Source organism: Strix aluco, chromosome 12 (assembly GCF_031877795.1).
Source record: "Strix aluco isolate bStrAlu1 chromosome 12, bStrAlu1.hap1, whole genome shotgun sequence".
In the NCBI taxonomy this organism is placed as follows: Eukaryota; Metazoa; Chordata; class Aves; order Strigiformes; family Strigidae; genus Strix; species Strix aluco.
This window is the reverse complement of record NC_133942.1, coordinates 17,993,687-18,013,648: the sequence shown is the minus strand read 5'-3', so window position 1 is coordinate 18,013,648 and position 19,962 is coordinate 17,993,687. Positions and strand designations below refer to the sequence as shown.

General features: G+C 46.5%; 1 protein-coding gene across 14 annotated transcripts in view; it reads left to right on the top strand.

Moving 5' to 3' along the window:
• The window catches only part of CHD2 (chromodomain helicase DNA binding protein 2), a 93,018-nt gene that overhangs the window by 38,118 nt on the left and 34,938 nt on the right, over positions 1–19,962 (top strand). For 10 of the 14 annotated variants that reach the window (XM_074837064.1, XM_074837067.1, XM_074837069.1 and 7 more), the window contains 2 exons: positions 12,469–12,676; positions 15,452–15,538. The exons of 1 other annotated variant lie outside the window; for it this stretch is intronic. In XM_074837064.1, coding sequence (XP_074693165.1) covers positions 12,469–12,676; positions 15,452–15,538 — 295 coding nt within the window. Of the gene's footprint in view, positions 1–12,468; positions 12,677–15,451; positions 15,539–16,583; positions 16,706–19,962 lie in introns of those variants that run through there. 3 more of the 14 variants (XM_074837075.1, XM_074837074.1, XM_074837072.1) reach the window with 3 other exon arrangements.

Below are 19,962 nucleotides of genomic sequence, written 5' to 3'. Positions count from 1 at the left end.
CTGCGCACGCTGCACGGCCTCTCCCACGCCAGCCCCGGGCTCTGCTGGGATGTACTGGGCTGAACTGGGAGCGTGGCTGCCTTCCCTCGCTTCCTCTCATCTGGCGGGCGCGGGCTTTTATGATTTTCTTTTTTTAATAGTGCAGGCTATTTTGAGAAGCAAGGGACTTGAAAAAGGAGTAGGGTTATTTTTGGTGTGGCTTTTTTCTTTTTTTCTTTTAAACTTCAAAAGGAATTGCAGAATATCGTAGTATTCCTGGAACGTCTGGCTTTTTTTTATAGCATTATGGCTTTCATCATTCTTTAAGTCACTAAAACTCACTCTTGCTTTCAGCGTGCATTTTGCAACTGATGTTCTTTGAGCTGAGTGGAAACGTTAAACACATTTATTAAAACGTCTTTAACTACGGGTTTCAAATTTTTGTCCAGGCTGATGGGTTATTTTTTAGCTGTTGTGGCCATCGTGTATGTACAGCCTTTCAGTTTCATTTGCACTGCTGGATTCTTTAACAAGGATTTTTTTTTTTCTCCTTTTCAAGCTTTAACCCTTTATGAAACTGTCTGGAGGCTTTTTTGAAAAGGGAAAATGCTTGATCAGTGCAGGGCACGAAAGGAATAATGTGCAAGGAATTCATATGAATAATGATGTAATCTGTGTGCAGCACAAAGGAGATTGTTCTTGTTTTGCTTTGTTACTTCTGTTTCACATTACCCTCTCAAAGGAAATGTCTCATCTAATTACGAATGCACAATTCTGAGACTTTCAACTTCTCTGTTTCCTGTTTCGTGATTGCTGCCAGAATGGATACAATATATACAGCGCTATAAAAAAGGCTCACCAACTGCAAGAAGCTACATTTAGCTGAAATTTAATCTCTTCTGGATTGTTCTTTTTAGTTAAACATCTTTAATCAAATTTTATGTATTCTCTAAATGCATGACTGTTTTGCTGAATAAAAATGAAGAATGGGAATAAAGAGCTCACCTGGTTAATTCTGTAATCCTGCAAAGATGCTTCTGTGGCACACAGCGTGTGCTGCTGCCGGGCAGTGCTGTGCTTGTGTGCACGTGCATGCACACATGCTCCCACACCACTCCTGCTTAAATTTATTAGTGCCTTCAGCCAAGAGAAGTTGATGTGGCTGAGATTGTAGATTAGAGCCTGTTCCGCTTTCTGTTGGCTTGATGTTTCACCTGCTGTACTTTGAGGGCAACAGTTACCCTTATCTGCACCTTCCCCCATTTCCTTTACAAGCTGAAGCCAAACTCTCCCACGGCTCAGGGAGAAATAACATCGTGTTGCAGTGCCACGGGGTCATACCCCAACTGCTCGTGGGAGATGGCACTTCTGAGAACATGGGATCTCACGTGTGTGTCTTGGGAGCGGTGTGGCTGGCTGCATTTGGGCTACAATAACCACATTTGCATTAAAACAAACACTTCCACTGTTAACTTTGTGTTAGAGCTTTGAGAGGGCTCAGAGGGGGGAGAGCCAGGAAGGCAGCGATGTTTAATTTGAATCTCTACAACTAGGTAGAGGGAGAAATCAGTTCCCATCTTTGTTTTCATGTTTCACCTCTCGTCTCAGAAAGCGGTTCATATGATTAGCAGGTTACAGAGTTGCTAAGCCTGGCTCTGAGGAATTTTTATACTGGCGTGTGTCTTTATTCAGATTTATCACTGCTAGTTTTAAGGAGCAGATGAGGATAGCAGTGGCAAATGCAGTGAGACTAGCCCCATGGTTAAATACCTGGGACTCTGAGCAGGAGTGTAGGGACTGAACTGAACCTCCTGATGCTATGACTTTTGAACTCAAGACAGCTAAAATGAACATACTTTGGGTTGTTTTGGCAGTTTATGCTGAAATTGTGTCTCCTGATACATAACCTGGAGGTGTGTATATCCACTGTATCTTGTTTTGTATTGCAGACAACAGTTCCAGCAGGAATTGCAATGATAAATTAGACTGTTAAGTTCTGAAGATGGAGAAGCGCTTCTAAGTCTCCCATTGCCCCTAGCTGAAATCCAGCTCAGGAGGGTGGTGATAATGGATGGAGGAAGATTCTGTTCTGCATTATCTCTCCTCTCTTCTCCTTCAAGGAAAATAAATACAAACAGCATGGCACTGGGGGAGGGGGGATTACCATAATTAGATAAAAGCAGCCTTCTAGCAAAGGATGTACTGTTCCACTGACATGGTGTCTTACATAAATTTTTCTGGTGTGTTTTTATTAAAAGATGTGTGCTGAAATGCCATTTGAAGATGCTCTTTCAACAAGTGGTGGTGTGCTTGTAAAGTCTGCCTTTATATCCTGTAAAGGATACTTGAAATGAAAGCAAAAATGACTAGATGAAAAATTCACATCCAGTGACTCGCAGTGAAGCTTTTGTAAGTCTGTCACACTGTTAATGCCTCCTTTTCTTGGAGCAGGGAGTGTCTTTTGGATAGAATAAGAAGCAAAATGTTGGTGAGTCTTCCCAAATGTGCAGTAGCTCTTATTAGATCACTGCTTGTGCAGCACCACTGTTAAACTATAATTTTCAATATACAGCTTGCTTTATATTTATTTGTGGGCTGAGATAATCTACAGTGCAGTATGTGTGTTTTCCTGGTCTTGACTTCTAAGGTTAAAAAAATAAAGAAGTTTGAAACAGTGATCTCAGATTCCCTTCTGGTATTGTGTTGGTAACGCTTGCATGGCGTTTCGTCTTGGCAGGGCTTCTGTGGAGTGTGTTTGCCAAGCACCGGGTGCTTCACAACGCTTCATGGCTCACAAACCTTTACCCTGGCTATGAACAAGTGTGTTGCAATGTCAGGAATCCACTATCTCCAGAACACCTGGCTCCTTAGAAAAAAATTGTGTTGTAACTATTTCTGTTTCTTGCAAGTTTTATTACTAGGTATAGACGACTTATAGAATTGCTAATATATTAATTATAGGAGTAATTTGCGTCTCTTTCACGGGGAGGAACCTCTGCTCTTAACTACAGAGTTGTGACAGGGTGAGAGCTTTGAATGCCATGTGCTATCAGTAAAACGGAGGCTTAATGATGAGCCTTAAATCTCTCGGTTAAAAACATCTTTTAAAAGTCACTTGGAATAAAACCCTCAGGCCAGGTCAGACTCCCCTCGTCTGAACTGCAGGTCATCTGGAACCAGAAAGGAATTTGTCCACCTTCATGTTCTTATTAATGATTTTGGGTCCTAAATTTCTGTATTGCTGCATTTCTTTAATCTGTTAGGTCTTAAAGGAAGTTTGCAAATGTTATGGGAGAAAAACCCACTACCCTTCCTGTACTAATTTAAGCCAAAACTGTGTGTGCATGCTCCAGTCCCCCCTGCATCTACATGTCCTTACAAAAAATGGGATGGTGCCTGTGTGCAGAGTTCCCTTCGTGCTGCCGCTGCCTTCAGCCTGGCTGTGTCCTGCTGTGACAAAGCAGAACCTGTGGCTGGGATGGCAGAGGGGCACAGCCGCTTAACCCCTGCCTGCAGTCTTGGCCTTACAGGAAGGTCTGTGTCCCTGGGCTCCTTTCCTTGCGTGGGTGCGAGGAGGTTGGCAGTGGTGGGTGCTGCCAAGAGCCAGCCTCGGGCCTCCCACGGATGGTGGATGTGGAGCGCTGAAACGCTCCGTTGCCTTCCCGGGGAGGGAGAGACCGGCCGTTTTCAAAACCCTGAGAACTGCAATTGTCCTTCCCCTTCTTTGTTAGGGAAGGGGCAGGATGCTGCCTTTGGAGATTCTCAGTGGCACTCCTTAATCAAGCAGACAGGTTTTGATTCCTTTTGTCCCTCTGCTGCTTTTCTTTCTTCTTTTTTTTTTTTTACTTTCCCACTAAACATCGCAAGCATTTTCAGCCTCTGGCTCAAAGATCAGAGAGTGAGCCAGCTCTCCTAATGATGAATGAACTGCTCGTTTTGCTCGCTTATGCAAGCATAATGTGGTGTCTTTGTAGTGAAGAAAAAAAAAAAGCCACTTTTGGAAAATACTTGTCATTCAAGGTGGCCCAATGTGCTTTACAGGGAGCTGCAGCAGAGTAGCCAGGGATATATTTAGCTCACTGGGTGCTCAGGATTACTTTGCCTTTGGCATTTGGGAGTCCTGTGCTGGGGCAAGCAGGAGTGATCAGAATGTGTGTGAAGATTTCCCTCTGCCTCCTCCCCTTCCCCTCCTTTGAGCCAGGCTGGAAACCTGCACAACCCAATTCAGATGGTTATTTAGATAGGATACCTGCTGAGTCCTTAATTCCTCAGTTGTTACAGTAGCACCGTGGCTCTATTGTGCCTAGTGCTGTGTAAGTGTAATTAACACCCAGGCAGGCTCTGCAAGCAGGGTTTACAGCCACCTGTGGAAGTCAAGTGTCTGTTCTCCATGGTAACTCTTCTCACTTGCCTATTTACGAAGAAGAAGGTGCCCGGTCACAAAATGAGGTTGGGGAAATAGTTTCTGTTTTTTGAAGGACATGTGGGTTATCTGGTAGTGGCAACCTGGTAGCCTTGGAGTGTTTGTCGTGCCCCTTGAGTTTGCCAGATTATATTGTGAGTATTCAGAGTTAAGAGATTTGCTTCTAAACAGTATGAAGAAGCTGACTCTGTTTAGTATAGTCTAGTTTAAATTCCTGCTTTAGGGCAGATCACTGTTAAAAATACATACTGCATATGGGTACAGATAGCAGAGTAGCTATCTGGGATACTTTTCCTCATCCGCCCCTTCCCCCCCCCCCCCCCCCCCCTTTCCACTTTGGCTGCAGGAAGTAGGGGAAAGCTCTTTCCCCAACTGACCCTTCTCAATGCTTATCACTCAGAAAAATCTTTGCTTTGGGAGACAGGCAAGCACCAATCGCTCTTTTTAATAGACTTCAGAATAAAATAAAGGGAACTCAAAAAGCTAGGAATGAATTTATCTTCAGTATCACAATGAGTGCTATTCAGTTAGCTCTCCTGTAAGCTCACGGTGCTGTCTGTCTGGCCTTGGCTACACTTATTATAGTGTTTACTCATGTTTCTTTCCCAAGGCAAGGAATAGGTCCCATGAAGTCGTTAGTCCTCTGTGGTCCACATATTATCATCCCCTCTTTATCAAACGTTATTCCCTCTTCAGCAGATGATCTGTAGCCAGAATCAGTCTGGTGTTTCTCCCTGACTTGTTTAGCTGAGAGGTGAAATTTAATGTGGTTTGGTGCTTTTTTACAGCTACTGTGTGACTTGGGTGCATGGGTCAACATCTGCTGATGGGGCTTGTTTTTCTTTGCAGTATATGCAGGCATTTCATGTATGTTTCTATACAGTAACAGGGAACATCCCATTTATAGATCAGATACTGAGAGGAAATGTTTAACAGCAACATGTCATGCAGCTGAGTCAGTGCGTTAGCATGGTCAGTAGTTTGTCACTGTGTCTTTGTACAAGAGTTTGTGCGCAGGTCACTTTAGGAAGACACACGAGTTTAAATAATTGAAAGTTGGTGTCCTGGACCGGCTTTGGTGCTGTGTGCTTTGGCCGGTGCCACTGGTGGGTGGGTGAGGCTGTCAGGCCTGGCTGAATGGCTGCAGGGGCCGAGAAGCCTCTTTCACTGGCAGAGCTGGATCTGACAGTTACGCCTGGTCTGGAGAAGATGTCCTGCTCGGTTCAGAGAGGCGCAGCTTGGCTGCCCGCTGCTGTGCTGTGGGTGGTTGGTGCCGCATGGGAGCAGGTGGAGTGGGTGGACCTGGGTTCCAGAACTTGACCCTGCTGGTGTCCGTTTGAATGGAATGTTTGAGCTGGTGCAGGCAGTTGGCTGGGCACTGCCCGAGGGGGACGTTGAGGAGCTAGGGGTGGCCAAGCTGAGCATCTGGCTTGCTGCTGCCCCAAAATTGGGGTCTTGCTTGCCCCTTTTCTCCTGTGCAACTCCTCTGCGATACCAAACGTGGTGTATTTCCTGGTTTCTGTGAAGGCTTGGTTGTGATTTGAGTCGCTAAGCGATGTTTCTCTGGGCTATTGCTACCCAGTTCAAGTGGCTCATGGAGAAGTTCAGCAAGTGAGTCAGTGCTGGTGGAAGCACAAGGTGAGTGCTGGGAACATGGGCTGTAGGGTGAGGGTGGGCAGGAGAGGGGAGGGGCTGTCTCCCAGCTACCCGCTGTTGGCCTTTGGGTGGCAGCGAGCTGCGATGTGGATGGACACCTGGGTGTCAGTTATGCACAGGACACGTGGAGCTGTGTCCAACAAGGTGTAAGGGTTAAGCTTACGTTTGCTGGAGGGGAACAATAAATTTGGTTTCTGACATTATGCAGCTCCTGATACTATGCTGCTGTGGGAGTTTGTGCCAAGAACCTTCTCGAGCCTGCATGAGGTGGTTTTGCTGGTGCTGAGTCCCTGCTGAGCTTGCGAAGCCCGGCAGAACATTGCCGTTTGGATTCCACCTTGTTTAGATTCAAAATGTTCACAACAGTTTTTAAAGCTAGGAGAAGCTTGGCTTGTGGGAGGGTCTTGGGTCATTAATCGTCCGTTGTCCCCCTGGATGAATTCTAGTTCTGTCCCTCAAAAGCAAAATTTTGAAGTCTGGCGCAGAATGGTATCAGATAAGAGCCATTCCCTCATCAGCGCTTGGTTCCAGAAGTGTGTATTGGGTCATTTCTTCAGCTTGTCTTGCACCTTCTGGAAACATATCTACTGTTTGTACTTGTTGAGAGCTTATAAAATGTTTTGTTGCTGTTAGCAAAGATGATCCCCTATAAAATGAAGTCATATGTGAAATATTAAACGCTAAGGCTGGAGGCTTCAGGCGCGCTGTAATTGCCTTGTAAACTTAGATGCCTGATTGTAAAGGGCCTTATCACTGCCATTCAGCTACTTATTTCTTGGAAGCAATGTGTCCTTCTTGGTAAGGGATGATTTGGTTTTCTTCCCCCTCAAGTAAAGAGCAGACTCTTAATTAAAACAGAATTACAACCTGAAGTATTACTTAGAAGCCAGGGGAACATAATTGGCTGAGTCTTAGCAGATCTCAATTTTTATAGGAGTTTCTCACTTCAAGGTTGGACCAGTGGTTGGACCAACAGTCCAACTGTAGCTTTCTTGAGGTTCACAGGTGCTTCTCTGCTGAATTTGGAGGAGGGTGGGCTGTTTGAGTCATGATTTTTGAGACTATTAATTATAGCTTATCCCCCACTTATAATTTAATTTAAAGTAGGTCTTGTTTGGATGTTAACTTAGGGGCATTAAAGCACTTACATCTCCAGTTATGTACAGTGTAAGGCCTGAATTGACATATAATGTTGCTAATTGTTCACACTCTGTTGGCAGGTAGAAATGCTTCCTGATTGTCTTGGTAACAGAAAGGATTATTTTACAGAATAAGTCTTTTCAGTTCTCTTTATTTCTACATTGATAGAATAAAAAAAGACAAGCATATACCCTTTTGTCTTGATAACAGGTTGTTTATTAAAGGTAATTATTTGCATCAGCCTTCAAAAGGACATACCAATTCTCATCTAAATTTCTTTCCTTAGTAGGGAAGCATGTGCATACCTGTACATGCAGATGTGTACGTCATCTGTCTCTGTCACTAGAGAAGTTGCCCTCTTTTCAGAGGACAGTTCACATCTTGGAAAAAAGAATTACAGTGTCCAGATAATGTTGTGGGTAAAGCACATGAATTGTCGCTCTTGATGTACGGAAAGGCTGTGTCCCTGTGTCCTTGAAATAAAGCTTAGGGAGAAACAAAGAGCTCCAGAGTAGGAGGAGGCCAGTAATTGCTGCTCTGCCTTTAAACAAATACTGCCAAAGCTGTCTGGCCTCAGTCTAGCCTGGGTGGTTATAATTTCTTCCAGCTATTGGTAATAAATCTGATTGAAGAAAAGTGTCTTCCTCCTTCATGAATCCCCGTGGAACGTGGCACGCCAACATGGCTCAGCCGCAGCCTGATGTTGCCCCTCTGCGTCGTGACAGTAGAGGTTTGGATGGCTCCAGATCCCCTTCTTTAGGGTTGAGTCTCTGTCCCTGCAGGAGGCTCTGTGGGACGGTGTCCTGCCGAGCCCTGCCCGTGGAAACCGGCTGTCCCCAGAGCTGCTGGAGTGTCATTTCCTTGAGTGGTGTGGCAGTGCTTCCTAATAAAATTCCCTTGGTTTTCTTGAAAAAAACATGGAACTCTGAAAATTCTCCAACGGAGAAATTTCATCACTTGCTCTAAGTAGACTGGGTTGCAAAGTGATGTGTTTAAGTGGGGTGTTGGGAGCAGATGTCAGCAGATCTGTGAATGCTCAATGAGAAGCTGTGCGGAGAGCTGCAGGGTGGCAGGCGAGCAGGGAGAGACGCAGTGGACGGTGCTGGCAGTGGGGTGTAGCAGGAAAGCACAACGATGGAGGGCTGTGGTGGAGAAGAGAGGACTGGACGTTGCAGAAAACGTAGAGAAAGGGACAGGCAGCAGCAGGATGTAGTGAGATGTGTGGGGCTGAGACTTTGGTTATTGCGGAGAGGAGTGGGACAGGCAGGAGCGACCGTCGGCCTGGAAGGGTGGTAGTTCAACTTGATTTTCCAGCCCAGCTAGGAGGAAGCAATCTGATACCCCTGTCTCCTTCAAAACCAAGCTGGGATGATGAAAGCAGCAGCCATCGGTGGCGGCTCCCCCTCCACTCCTTGCTGAAAGGGCTCGGTTTCTGTTACTTCAGCCTTAGAAATTCTCGCTCACCCCTGTTTCTTTGTCCCCTGCGCATGCTACGCTCTTCCATCTTAGCACTTGGGAACAGACCCAGAGCCGCAGCCGCCACTGCAACGGAATCGCAAGATGGTGGAAGAGGGATGGCCGTAAAATGGCGGCCGGGAGCCTGGCTGCGCGCCCTCGCCGGCGGGATTTCTGGATCAGGTTCCCGCGGCGCTCGGCTGCCGCCCTCTGCCCGCTCCCTGGGAGAGACGGCGGCGGAGCCGAGCCGCTGCGGGGGGCGGCTGGAGTGGCTCCGCTGATGCACGAGCTGCTGGCGGCCAGGCCTGTTAGATTTCACAGATACCTTAAGAATTTTTATCTGAGAGTGGAAAACTTATTTCCGGGGTGTAAATTAGCCCTATTGGCATGTGGCTATACCTGTGAACAGGAGCTGAGTCTAGTGATCCTGTCTCCGTAGCCTGTGTCGATTTCTGTAGAACTGTATGTAATCGTACGCATGCTTTTGCATTTTTTTGCCTTTGTATTATTTCTTTCTTGAATTGTGAAATCTGAGCAGAGCCTTTGATGCATCTTGTTACTTCCATAGTTTTGTACAAAAGGAGAAAAATTAAAAATGTGGCTTCCCTTTGCAAAGTTTTCCCGACTCTTCTTTCATGATGTTATATCTGCAGTATGCTCTTAAATATTATGAAAGCACCCAGCTGCAGATCAAGAGCTGACTTGTAAAGAGATACTCCTTGTTCAAGAAGTTTGTAGTATCGTTACTGCTGCTCTGTATTTTGGTCGGTGACAGAGTGGGGTTTGTAATGCTGCCTTACTAGCATGTATGTTACGTTGTAATGAGGTTTCAGTTTTCTTTAATTGGATTTTAAAATGAGAAATAGATGTTGGAGTGATTGGGCAAAGGTATTTGAATATTTTGGCCACCTAAAATAGTTTGGCCTCTCTTGTTTTGTTGAAGAGCCTGCATTAAAATGAATATTCTGTGTATTAACCCATTGTAATATAAAGAGGGGGGGAAAAAAATAGTTATTTGATGTTCTGCTCACCCATGATTGGCTGTTTGAGAAGTGCAGTCTGCACAGCATTGGTGTAATCCTTTAAATAGGAACTGCCCCAGCCACATGCCTGTATAAACTCCTTTCTTCTGCTTTGTCGCTAAATTTATTCCTTTCACAAGAAGCAAGATATTTAATATGTAGTATTATGCATACATTACTTGATGCTGGCCTCTTTTAGAAATTGCATGTCAGATTTTTGAACCACTGACTGTACTAGGATGTAGTGGAGAGCTCTGCTGGACCAACTGCTTATCTTTAATACAGCAGGATGGTCTCTGGATACTCCAGCTCCCAACATACTTTACTCTTGCTAGCTCTGAGTGAGCCAGATTCTCCCAGTAGGGCCTGTTCTGCTGGTATTGCTAATGCTTCTCTTCGTGGTACCACCACTCTTTCTGTTCTGGTTGATGAGCAGGAGATACTGCACAGTGATTTTTGAGGCTCATGTTTCTTTCCCAAGGCAAGGAATAGGTCCCATGAAGTCGTTAGTCCTCTGTGGTCCACATATTATCATCCCCTCTTTATCAAACGTTATTCCCTCTTCAGCAGATGATCTGTAGCCAGAATCAGTCTGGTGTTTCTCCCTGACTTGTTTAGCTGAGAGGTGAAATTTAATGTGGTTTGGTGCTTTTTTACAGCTACTGTGTGACTTGGGTGCATGGGTCAACATCTGCTGATGGGGCTTGTTTTTCTTTGCAGTATATGCAGGCATTTCATGTATGTTTCTATACAGTAACAGGGAACATCCCATTTATAGATCAGATACTGAGAGGAAATGTTTAACAGCAACATGTCATGCAGCTGAGTCAGTGCGTTAGCATGGTCAGTAGTTTGTCACTGTGTCTTTGTACAAGAGTTTGTGCGCAGGTCACTTTAGGAAGACACACGAGTTTAAATAATTGAAAGTTGGTGTCCTGGACCGGCTTTGGTGCTGTGTGCTTTGGCCGGTGCCACTGGTGGGTGGGTGAGGCTGTCAGGCCTGGCTGAATGGCTGCAGGGGCCGAGAAGCCTCTTTCACTGGCAGAGCTGGATCTGACAGTTACGCCTGGTCTGGAGAAGATGTCCTGCTCGGTTCAGAGAGGCGCAGCTTGGCTGCCCGCTGCTGTGCTGTGGGTGGTTGGTGCCGCATGGGAGCAGGTGGAGTGGGTGGACCTGGGTTCCAGAACTTGACCCTGCTGGTGTCCGTTTGAATGGAATGTTTGAGCTGGTGCAGGCAGTTGGCTGGGCACTGCCCGAGGGGGACGTTGAGGAGCCAGGGGTGGCCAAGCTGAGCATCTGGCTTGCTGCTGCCCCAAAATTGGGGTCTTGCTTGCCCCTTTTCTCCTGTGCAACTCCTCTGCGATACCAAACGTGGTGTATTTCCTGGTTTCTGTGAAGGCTTGGTTGTGATTTGAGTCGCTAAGCGATGTTTCTCTGGGCTATTGCTACCCAGTTCAAGTGGCTCATGGAGAAGTTCAGCAAGTGAGTCAGTGCTGGTGGAAGCACAAGGTGAGTGCTGGGAACATGGGCTGTAGGGTGAGGGTGGGCAGGAGAGGGGAGGGGCTGTCTCCCAGCTACCCGCTGTTGGCCTTTGGGTGGCAGCGAGCTGCGATGTGGATGGACACCTGGGTGTCAGTTATGCACAGGACACGTGGAGCTGTGTCCAACAAGGTGTAAGGGTTAAGCTTACGTTTGCTGGAGGGGAACAATAAATTTGGTTTCTGACATTATGCAGCTCCTGATACTATGCTGCTGTGGGAGTTTGTGCCAAGAACCTTCTCGAGCCTGCATGAGGTGGTTTTGCTGGTGCTGAGTCCCTGCTGAGCTTGCGAAGCCCGGCAGAACATTGCCGTTTGGATTCCACCTTGTTTAGATTCAAAATGTTCACAACAGTTTTTAAAGCTAGGAGAAGCTTGGCTTGTGGGAGGGTCTTGGGTCATTAATCCTCCGTTGTCCCCCTGGATGAATTCTAGTTCTGTCCCTCAAAAGCAAAATTTTAGTGTCCATATAATTATAGTGTCCAGATAATTTTGGGGATAAACCACGTGAATTATGGCTCTTGATGTACGGAAAGGCTGTGTCCCGCTGTCCTTGAAATAAAGCTTAGGGCCTGGAGAAACAAGAGAGCTCCAGAGTGGGAGGAGGCCAGTGTTCTGCCTTTAAATAAATATGGTCAAAGCTGTCTGGCCTCAGTCTAGCCTGGGTGGTTATAATTTTTTCCAGCTATTGGTAATAAATCTGATTGAAGAAAAGTGTCTTCCTCCTTCATGAATCCCCGTGGAACGTGGCACGCCAACATGGCTCAGCCGCAGCCTGATGTTGCCCCTCTGCGTCGTGACAGTAGAGGTTTGGATGGCTCCAGATCCCCTTCTTTAGGGTTGAGTCTCTGTCCCTGCAGGAGGCTCTGTGGGACGGTGTCCTGCCGAGCCCTGCCCGTGGAAACCGGCTGTCCCCAGAGCTGCTGGAGTGTCATTTCCTTGAGTGGTGTGGCAATGCTTCCTAATAAAATTCCCTTGGTTTTCTTGAAAAAAACATGGAACTCTGGAAATTCTCCAACGGAGTGATTTTTGAGGCCGCATTCTCACCCATGTGTGCAGTGCCTGTTCTGGGAAGGAATTGCTTCTGCTTCAATATGCCAGTGGAGAGTGTCTGTTTGGGACCGTATGGTTCACACTTGCATTTAGGCTATTCCAAGCTTCTTGTAGTTTGGAGATGGCTCAGGTTTTCTTGCTGCATATTTCAAAGCCTGTGACAGTACAGTTAAAATGTGATCTCTTCTTTCTCTACCATCAGTCACTCAGCATCCGAAGAAGCCTCTGGCTCTGACTCCGCAAGCCAGTCTGAAAGCGAGCAGGGCAGCGACTCAAACAGCAGCTCGGAGTCCTCTGAAAGTCAGTCTGAATCTGAAAGTGAATCAACGGGTTCAAAATCCCAGCAGACCCCTCCTGAAACCAAAGAAAAACCTGCCTCTAAGAAGGAAAGGATAGCAGATGTTAAAAAGGTATTGCCCCTGCTGCTCTGCATTAGCCACGTTACCCCTGTACCCATCACGAACGGGCAGACAGCAGGACCTTAACAAAGCTCTCTTCACCTTCCCTGCCACTTCGCACAGTGACCAGACAGCCTCTGACCTCTGGTGTCCCCAAGTCACTCGTTGGCTTTTTGGTCTGTGTGCTTTTGCCCTGCTGGTGTCATCCTTGTGAGCAGGAGCTTGTGTGTCTGCTGGAACAACCCTTTGGGCACCAGATAGATAGAGGTGGGGCTGACTGGTGGAAATGAGGGGCACACACCTGGTCATCAGTACATGGCCCTGTCATTTCATTCTCTCCCTCTGCCTTTCCACTCCTCCCTCCTGTCTCTCCTGTCCTTCAGAAGTAGTAAAGCTTCCCTGTATGATATATAAACAGAATGCTTGTCTAGGATTTGGGACACTTCAGTTTGTTTACATCACTGTCTTCCTCTTAGAAAAAAGTAAAGAAAAAAAAGGAGGAAAAAAGATGCTTAACTTTTATTATTTATTATAGTGGTTCTTTGTTGTGTTTTTTTTTCTGAAGCTTCCCAGCTACTCCCTAGCAATACTCCCCTCAAATAGGCAAGTTTGCCCTCCATCTGTTGCTGCACAGGAGGAAAAGGGATTTCAAGTCTCTAATGCACGTGGTGCACCTCTGTTTGGCGAGAACCTCCCCAGTGCAGCAGCTGTGCCTTGGGCACCTGCTTTACCCAGGTGGAGGCACCTGAGTAACACAGTGTAGTGTGAGGTGAGAAAGAGGAACCCAAATACCCATTTGGGAGACAGGAACTCGGTGAACTGAGTTTACATGGAGAGAGGAAAATCAGGTTAGGTCAGGGTTTTGTTGTTTGTTTGTTTGTTTGTGGTGTGTAACTATCCTGTTGTTCTTAGCTGTGGTTTGCACTTTGCACAGCTTGCTCATGAGAGGGAGTTTTATGGAGAAAGTTGCTATGTATGTAAAGACTGAGAAGGAAGGGCGTGCTTTCAGCCTGCACTCACCATGTACCTGCAGGGGAGAAGTGAAGGATTTTGTTACCAGCTGCTTCTCACAAATCTCTAGGCTGCCGGCTGAGGTCCTGGGTAGATCTCCTGTGTTCAGACTGCATTTATAAGGCAGTCGTGGTAAAACAATATTCAAATTCCTGTTTTATTGTTGATATGTGGGGACTGAAGGAAGCTTTATCTTCCTCTGTGAGCTTCTAAGAGCATGTCCCTAACAATAAACATTAAAATTATCCTATGAGGGAGCGCATCCATACGCAGGGTGATAATTAGCATGGATGAAACATGAAAAGGTCAGGGCACCCTCTAATAAGAAAGCCTCTCCCTTCCTTAATTTCTCTGTTAATGGGTGTTTTCCTTAGCTAGGTCTAACCTAAGCACGTTGATACCTGTTCCCCTTGAATAACCAATGCAATTAATTATTATATTATTGTTTATTTTGTATTTCTGTCTAGATACACCCATGAAGGTGAGGTTAATTTGCGTTAGGTGCTATTCAGATTTGTCATGGGAGTCGATCCCTCATCCAAAACCTGTGCCATTTAAAAGATGAAAAGACAAGTTCTTCGTACGGTTCGGGGAGTATTTTGAGTTTTTCTTTCATGTGAATTTGCCTCATCTGTACTCGCATGCCCAGCAGATACGCACCTTTGCAATCTGTCTGTTCCAGTGTTATCCCATTACTCCTTTAACAGTAGCAGAAAAGTTGCTGGGCTGCAGCCTTGTATTAATCACGCTGTGAGTCCAAGTCGCTGCTGCATCTGGCATTGTATTTTGATTTCCTTTTCCTGCCAGTGGCTTGCAGAGGCATTTGAGGACTCGAGGGAGAGAAAAGCAGAAGGAGTATGAATAGGTTTAGAAAACTGTAAGAGGATAAGGTCTGCTGAGGGAGAGAGCAACTGTTGGTGTAGAAGTTTGAGAGACATGGTGGTGGTTTGTATCTGCCCTGTAAACCTTCTGGTGTCCTGTGTCACCAACACAGTTCTGCATTCATATCCCTCAGGGCATCAGTTCTTGTCTCCCCCTTCTCCTCCTGTCCATCCAGCAAGAACAAATGCATGCTGTTATACACAGTGTATGAAACTATTTAGGGCCTGGTTACAGCAAAGAGAGCACAACCATTCCCAGTCGTCAGCTCTGCACATCCACGTGTCCTGCGCTGCCAAACCACATTCGCATCAGTGCATTCAGGAGAAGAACCAGCAGCACCACTGCCTTGCCTTGCCAAAGGACAGGGTGTCCTGGTCCATTTGCCATCTGGGCTGGGCCACAGAATTCACTTTTGAAGTTGCTGCTGGTGATGTCTCGTCACTGGGCTTGTCTGGCAGCTGGTGGGGTATTCCCTATGGAAAGGAATTTTGGTGGAAGCTGTTAGTGACAGTGAATTGTCTGTTTGAGTTGATCGGTCCATTCATTCCATGTGTGAGGCGTTGCTTCCTTCAGCACCATTGCTCGCAGAGGGCTGGCTGTCTCGATGCTATATCCTTCAGCCTGAATGAGCTGGAGGGTAATTTGTACCCTGGTGGAAAGATGAACCACTGTAAGGATAATGCTGAGATAAAACATGGTGCTTTAGAGTGTTACCAAATACCCCAAAAGAATCATAATCCTTTTCAGCCAGTTTTTTAAAGTGTCCATCTACTGGTTGCTAATTCCCTAATGGTTTTATGCTGATTTATTTTAAAAACATTCACCATCAAACTTCTAAAATGTCAGAAATAATTGGGGTGAAGCAGGCCTTCTCATGGTCTGTTTATTTTGCAGATGTGGGAAGAATATCCTGATGTTTATGGGGTTAGGAGGTCAAACCGAAGCAGACAAGAGCCATCGCGATTTAATATAAAAGATGAGGTAAGGAAAAAAAAAAAAAAGGATGAGGGATTACTGAACATATAAAACCAACCAAACCCAAAGAGCAAAGGCAGGTCTCGTCTGCATTGCCTTGTAAACACCGAGTCCTAGCTTGGTGTGTGTATGTTGGAGCTCACAGTTAAGGTCCCAGTCCTGCAGTTGGATCCTCTTGGCCTGAGACCTCTGGAGTCAGCAGGACCCTGCGTGGGCTGAGATCTGCATGCACTGATCTGATTGCTGGAATGGGGTGTAATGCAAGTCATGCTCTGCTGTAGAAACATCCTGGAGAGAATGAGTCGGTGTAGAAAGAAAAAACCAAAACAAAACACAACATAAATCCAACCAGGAATAAAGGAAACTTCCCAGAAATACCTCATAACAACAAAGCAGTCATTGTTGCCCATCCCGGAATGGATCATGCTGATAAATGGCATTTGTGTGTGTTCAGCTGTATGAACCGTCAACTCTGGTTGAATACTGAGGAGTCTTATGCTTCAGTTGGAGGTGAGGGTGGTCAGAACCTGGCAGACAAACCTTCTAATTGTTCCTTTTTCAGATCATTGGGTTTTTTTCTGACAATTAGCTGCCACCTTCATTTGCATCTAACAGTCTTTCTGCATAGAGCTTTTCATCTGCAGGTCTTCAGGAAGGATGAGTAGCTATAGCACAGAGGAAAGAAAACCAGGGAGAGGCTTAGACCGAAAGTAAAGCTTGGGGCTTAGAGCTAGGTACAGAAACATGCAGTTGGGAATCTGAGGATAAGCAGCCAGATTTTCAGCAGAGTGGGAGCCCAGTGGTGCTCTCTGACAGTCAGGCTGTTTGTGCTTTGCCACTGAAAGGCGCATTTGGATGCTCGAGGGGTCCGAGTCATGCAGCAAACACAGGTCTCTGGCTCCTTACTCTGGTGCGTTATCCTTGAGCCTTGCAGCACCCCCAGTGCCACCACCTGCCCCTCCAGGCTCCTGTGCTGGATGTCCCACATAGTGGCAGGTTAGGAAGGGGCTTGGGGCACATCATTGACTTAGCTTTTGTTTTCCTTTTCAAGTTCGGCAAAGCCCAGGCTCGCTGGCCGCCTCTCTGTGCGATGCCCCGGCATGCACTGTGCTGGCGATGTCACACCCACCACTGACCTCCGCTGCAGACCCGAGTGCCCTGTTAGGGGCTCAGGTAAGTCCCATCTTTTTTTGTTTTACAATATTACGTGGTTTTGCAAATGTTGTTTTCTTTTTCGATATCTTTATTTCCTACTACTTAAGGTACGATAAAGTTTTTAAAAAAAAAAAAAAAAAATCCGAGATGTAAAAACTTTGCTATACCACAAAATATTGTAAAAAACAAAAAAAAAGTCCTGCAAATGACCCCACTGCCACCTTTGTGAAACGGAAAGCCAAAATTAATGAAATTGGACCACCCCCTTCACCTCTCTCTCCCCAAATCAACACTGACTGGTCCCTGTAGGGCAACTCCCATCTGCAGCAGAGGCCGGTGGAGGGTGTGACGTGTCAGGAGCACAGTGCTGGGGCCTTGCAAAGAGCAGGAGGAGATGAAAAGTCTTGCTTTTGGAAGATCTAAACGCCAAGAGGGAGGAAATAGCGTAGCTCAAGCCTGCTGGAGCTGTCAGAAACCCAAGGCACTTGACACCTCTTAAGATTGCTTTTTACCTTCACAGGGTTAAGCCTGTCGCCAGTGACCTGCTCTTGTCGCTTGCTGCTTGGGACTTCCAGCACAGTGTCTAGGAGCTTTTAATTGCCTTCTTCCCTAATGCTTCTCTGCAGTATTAACAAACAGCATCACCCCGGCAGCGTGGCAGGCTCAGAGCGCACAAGAATCAGCCGTCGCACCTCCCCATGTGCTGCCCCGTGACTCACCCTGGTCGGGGGAGATGGCGCGTAGGTGGAGGTGGTTCAGGTTTTGGGGCACTGTTCAACCACTAGTCTGTCCTCTGAGACCAACAGTTGGGGCAGGGTTATTTCTGTGTTAGAAATTACTGCCTTCTGGGAACTGCCCAGAGGCCACCAGGCACACTGTGTAGGTCTCTGAGCTGCAGTCAGAGAGGGTGATAACTTGTGATCAGTACCGAGGTGTGGGCTGACAGATCAGGAAGTGAAAGTGCAGTTTTGCATATGGGTACAGAGATGCGCAGAGCACTAGAGCTGTCTCCAGGAATAAGAGCACGTGTGAGTTTTTTAGTAAAAACAGTACTTGCCCATGCGTTTTCTTTGCAGTTAATAAATCAGCTTCAGGTTTCAGCCAGGGGAAGTGAGACTTGCAGAGCCAGGTGCCTTTCAGAGTGTTCTGGGGTAGTCGAGAAATAAATGTGCCCAAAACAGATGCAGTCTTTTTGCTATAAAAAGAATGATTTGAGATTGGAATTAGTAATAAATGGCATGGTGCATCTTTTCTGTGAGAGGCCACAAGTCATGCACATGAGGTGTTCCCAAAATGCAGCTGGTTTTATTATTGAAAAAAAATCCTGCTCATTTACATTTTAATGCTTTGCCTCATGTCTTTGCTGAAAGTTCAAATGCTACCGGTATTGCTGGGAGAGAGAAGTTCAGCAGACGTAAGAAAACTAACCTGGCGAGCTGAGATTCTAATCCAGCTTTTCTGGAGCACTAGAGCTTGGCCTCTGTTAAACCTGAAATGAGCAAATCCTCACTTTGGCTTTAGTCTGAAATATTTATTGCCTCTCTTTAAGCAAGTCTTCATCTCTCCTAGTAGGCAGCATGAGCTGAAGAGGCTCATCTGGACCATGACAGTGGCCTTGAATCTCCATTTGTCCTGCCCTGGGCTAGCGGTGAGGACACTCATGGACAATCTGTAGGACCAGAACTTCAAAGCTGCTGCTGTGTTGCTCTGCTTGGTGCTACGTATGCAGCATCATTATATTTTGTGCAGTGTTGCTCCACAGAAAAATACAGCATAATTAATCTAGTAAAAGTGTGCCTACTTTATGTGCTGGGAGAGAGAAAGAATAAATTAGATGGGAGGCGTCAGTGAGGCGTGGAGAGGGAAGGCTGATCCTTTCAGCTGGAGGTGGGGAAAGCAAATTGCAAGAGACCAGTTTCTAGTCCAGTTGGAAGTACTGGCGCAGGAGGAAGTTGGGCATGTTTGTAGCATTTGGTAGGGAAAGGGGGGACTGGGGAAGGCAAGTTCTCGTTCCCTTGGCCACAGCAGCAGCACCCCAGGGGGGTAGTCTAAGCCCAGCAGAGCTTTGCCAGCGCTGGTACTCAGGCTCTGAGAGCGAGTGGTGTGCCCCCGGCATCTCTTCCTGGGCTGACAGAAGCCCTGCTGGGGACTGGAGATGGATTTTGTCAGCTTAGCTTGTGTCATTTGGGGAGGTGACGTTATTAAAATTCAAGTTCCACGCAGTTTCCCAACCAGTCTACTTCCTGATGATGGCAGGTGGCAGGCTGGAGTGCAGACGGGACCTCAGGTGCATGCTCTGGACCTGGCGTGCTCCCAGCTCTCTGGTTATCGTCTGCACTTCCTTAACTGAGGAATTTACCACCAGCCAGAGCCTGTGGGTTGATGCTGATAATGAGTGTTACAAGCACAAGCTCTCTTTGTGCTGCAGAGTGCAGGGCAGAGGTGCATATCTCACCCTTGGGCTGATTTGAGCAAGTCGCCATACGGTTTTGCAGCTGGGTCCTGAAATGTGTATTTAAGTGGAATTAAGAGGTTGCTAAAATGTGCTTATGCTTTTTTTAAAAAATGGTAGAAAGCAGCTTTCAGGCAGAGTCAGAATGCCAGGAGGAGCTGGTGAGAAGGAGACATGGGTCGGTGGTAGGCGAGGGAGTGGGGAGGAGAGGCTGAGTCACGGGTGGCTGCACGTGCGGGGCTGCAGGCACGGTGATTCCCCGCACTCGGACTGGGAGGATGTGGGAGCACAAGGCAGGCAGATGACTCAGGCTGGGGACTGGCTGTGTCAGAGGATACAGAGCTGGGCTTGACGTGCATCCAAAAAAGACAATGGTGTCTTTGAAAAATGTAACTGAAGGCGGCTGAATTGCAGTCACAAGTTAAAGTTTTCAAGGCAGGAAGAGGTGAGGAAAAGACAAATGTCTAAGAGATGAGCATCAGCTTTACAGAGGGAGCGACAGAACAGGGGGAGAATAGAGGCATTAGGAAAACAGACGCTAGAAACTTGGAAAATGGGATTTTGGCAAATAAGTGGGAGTTAGTTTCAAAGAGCCAAAGGTTGTATTTGGTTTTCTCCAAATCTGATCTTTGACACAGAGCAGAAGAAAAATCCACCTCTCTTTACTTGTGGTTTGCCAAAAGACAGCAAAAAGTAAAATGCATTGAGGGACAGCTCTCAGAAAACCTGCCAAAAATTGGAATAGCAAAGCAGCACGCATCAGAAGGCGGATAAGAGATTACAAGAGAGAAAGAAAACTGAGGACTTTAAAACTTCGCTTGTT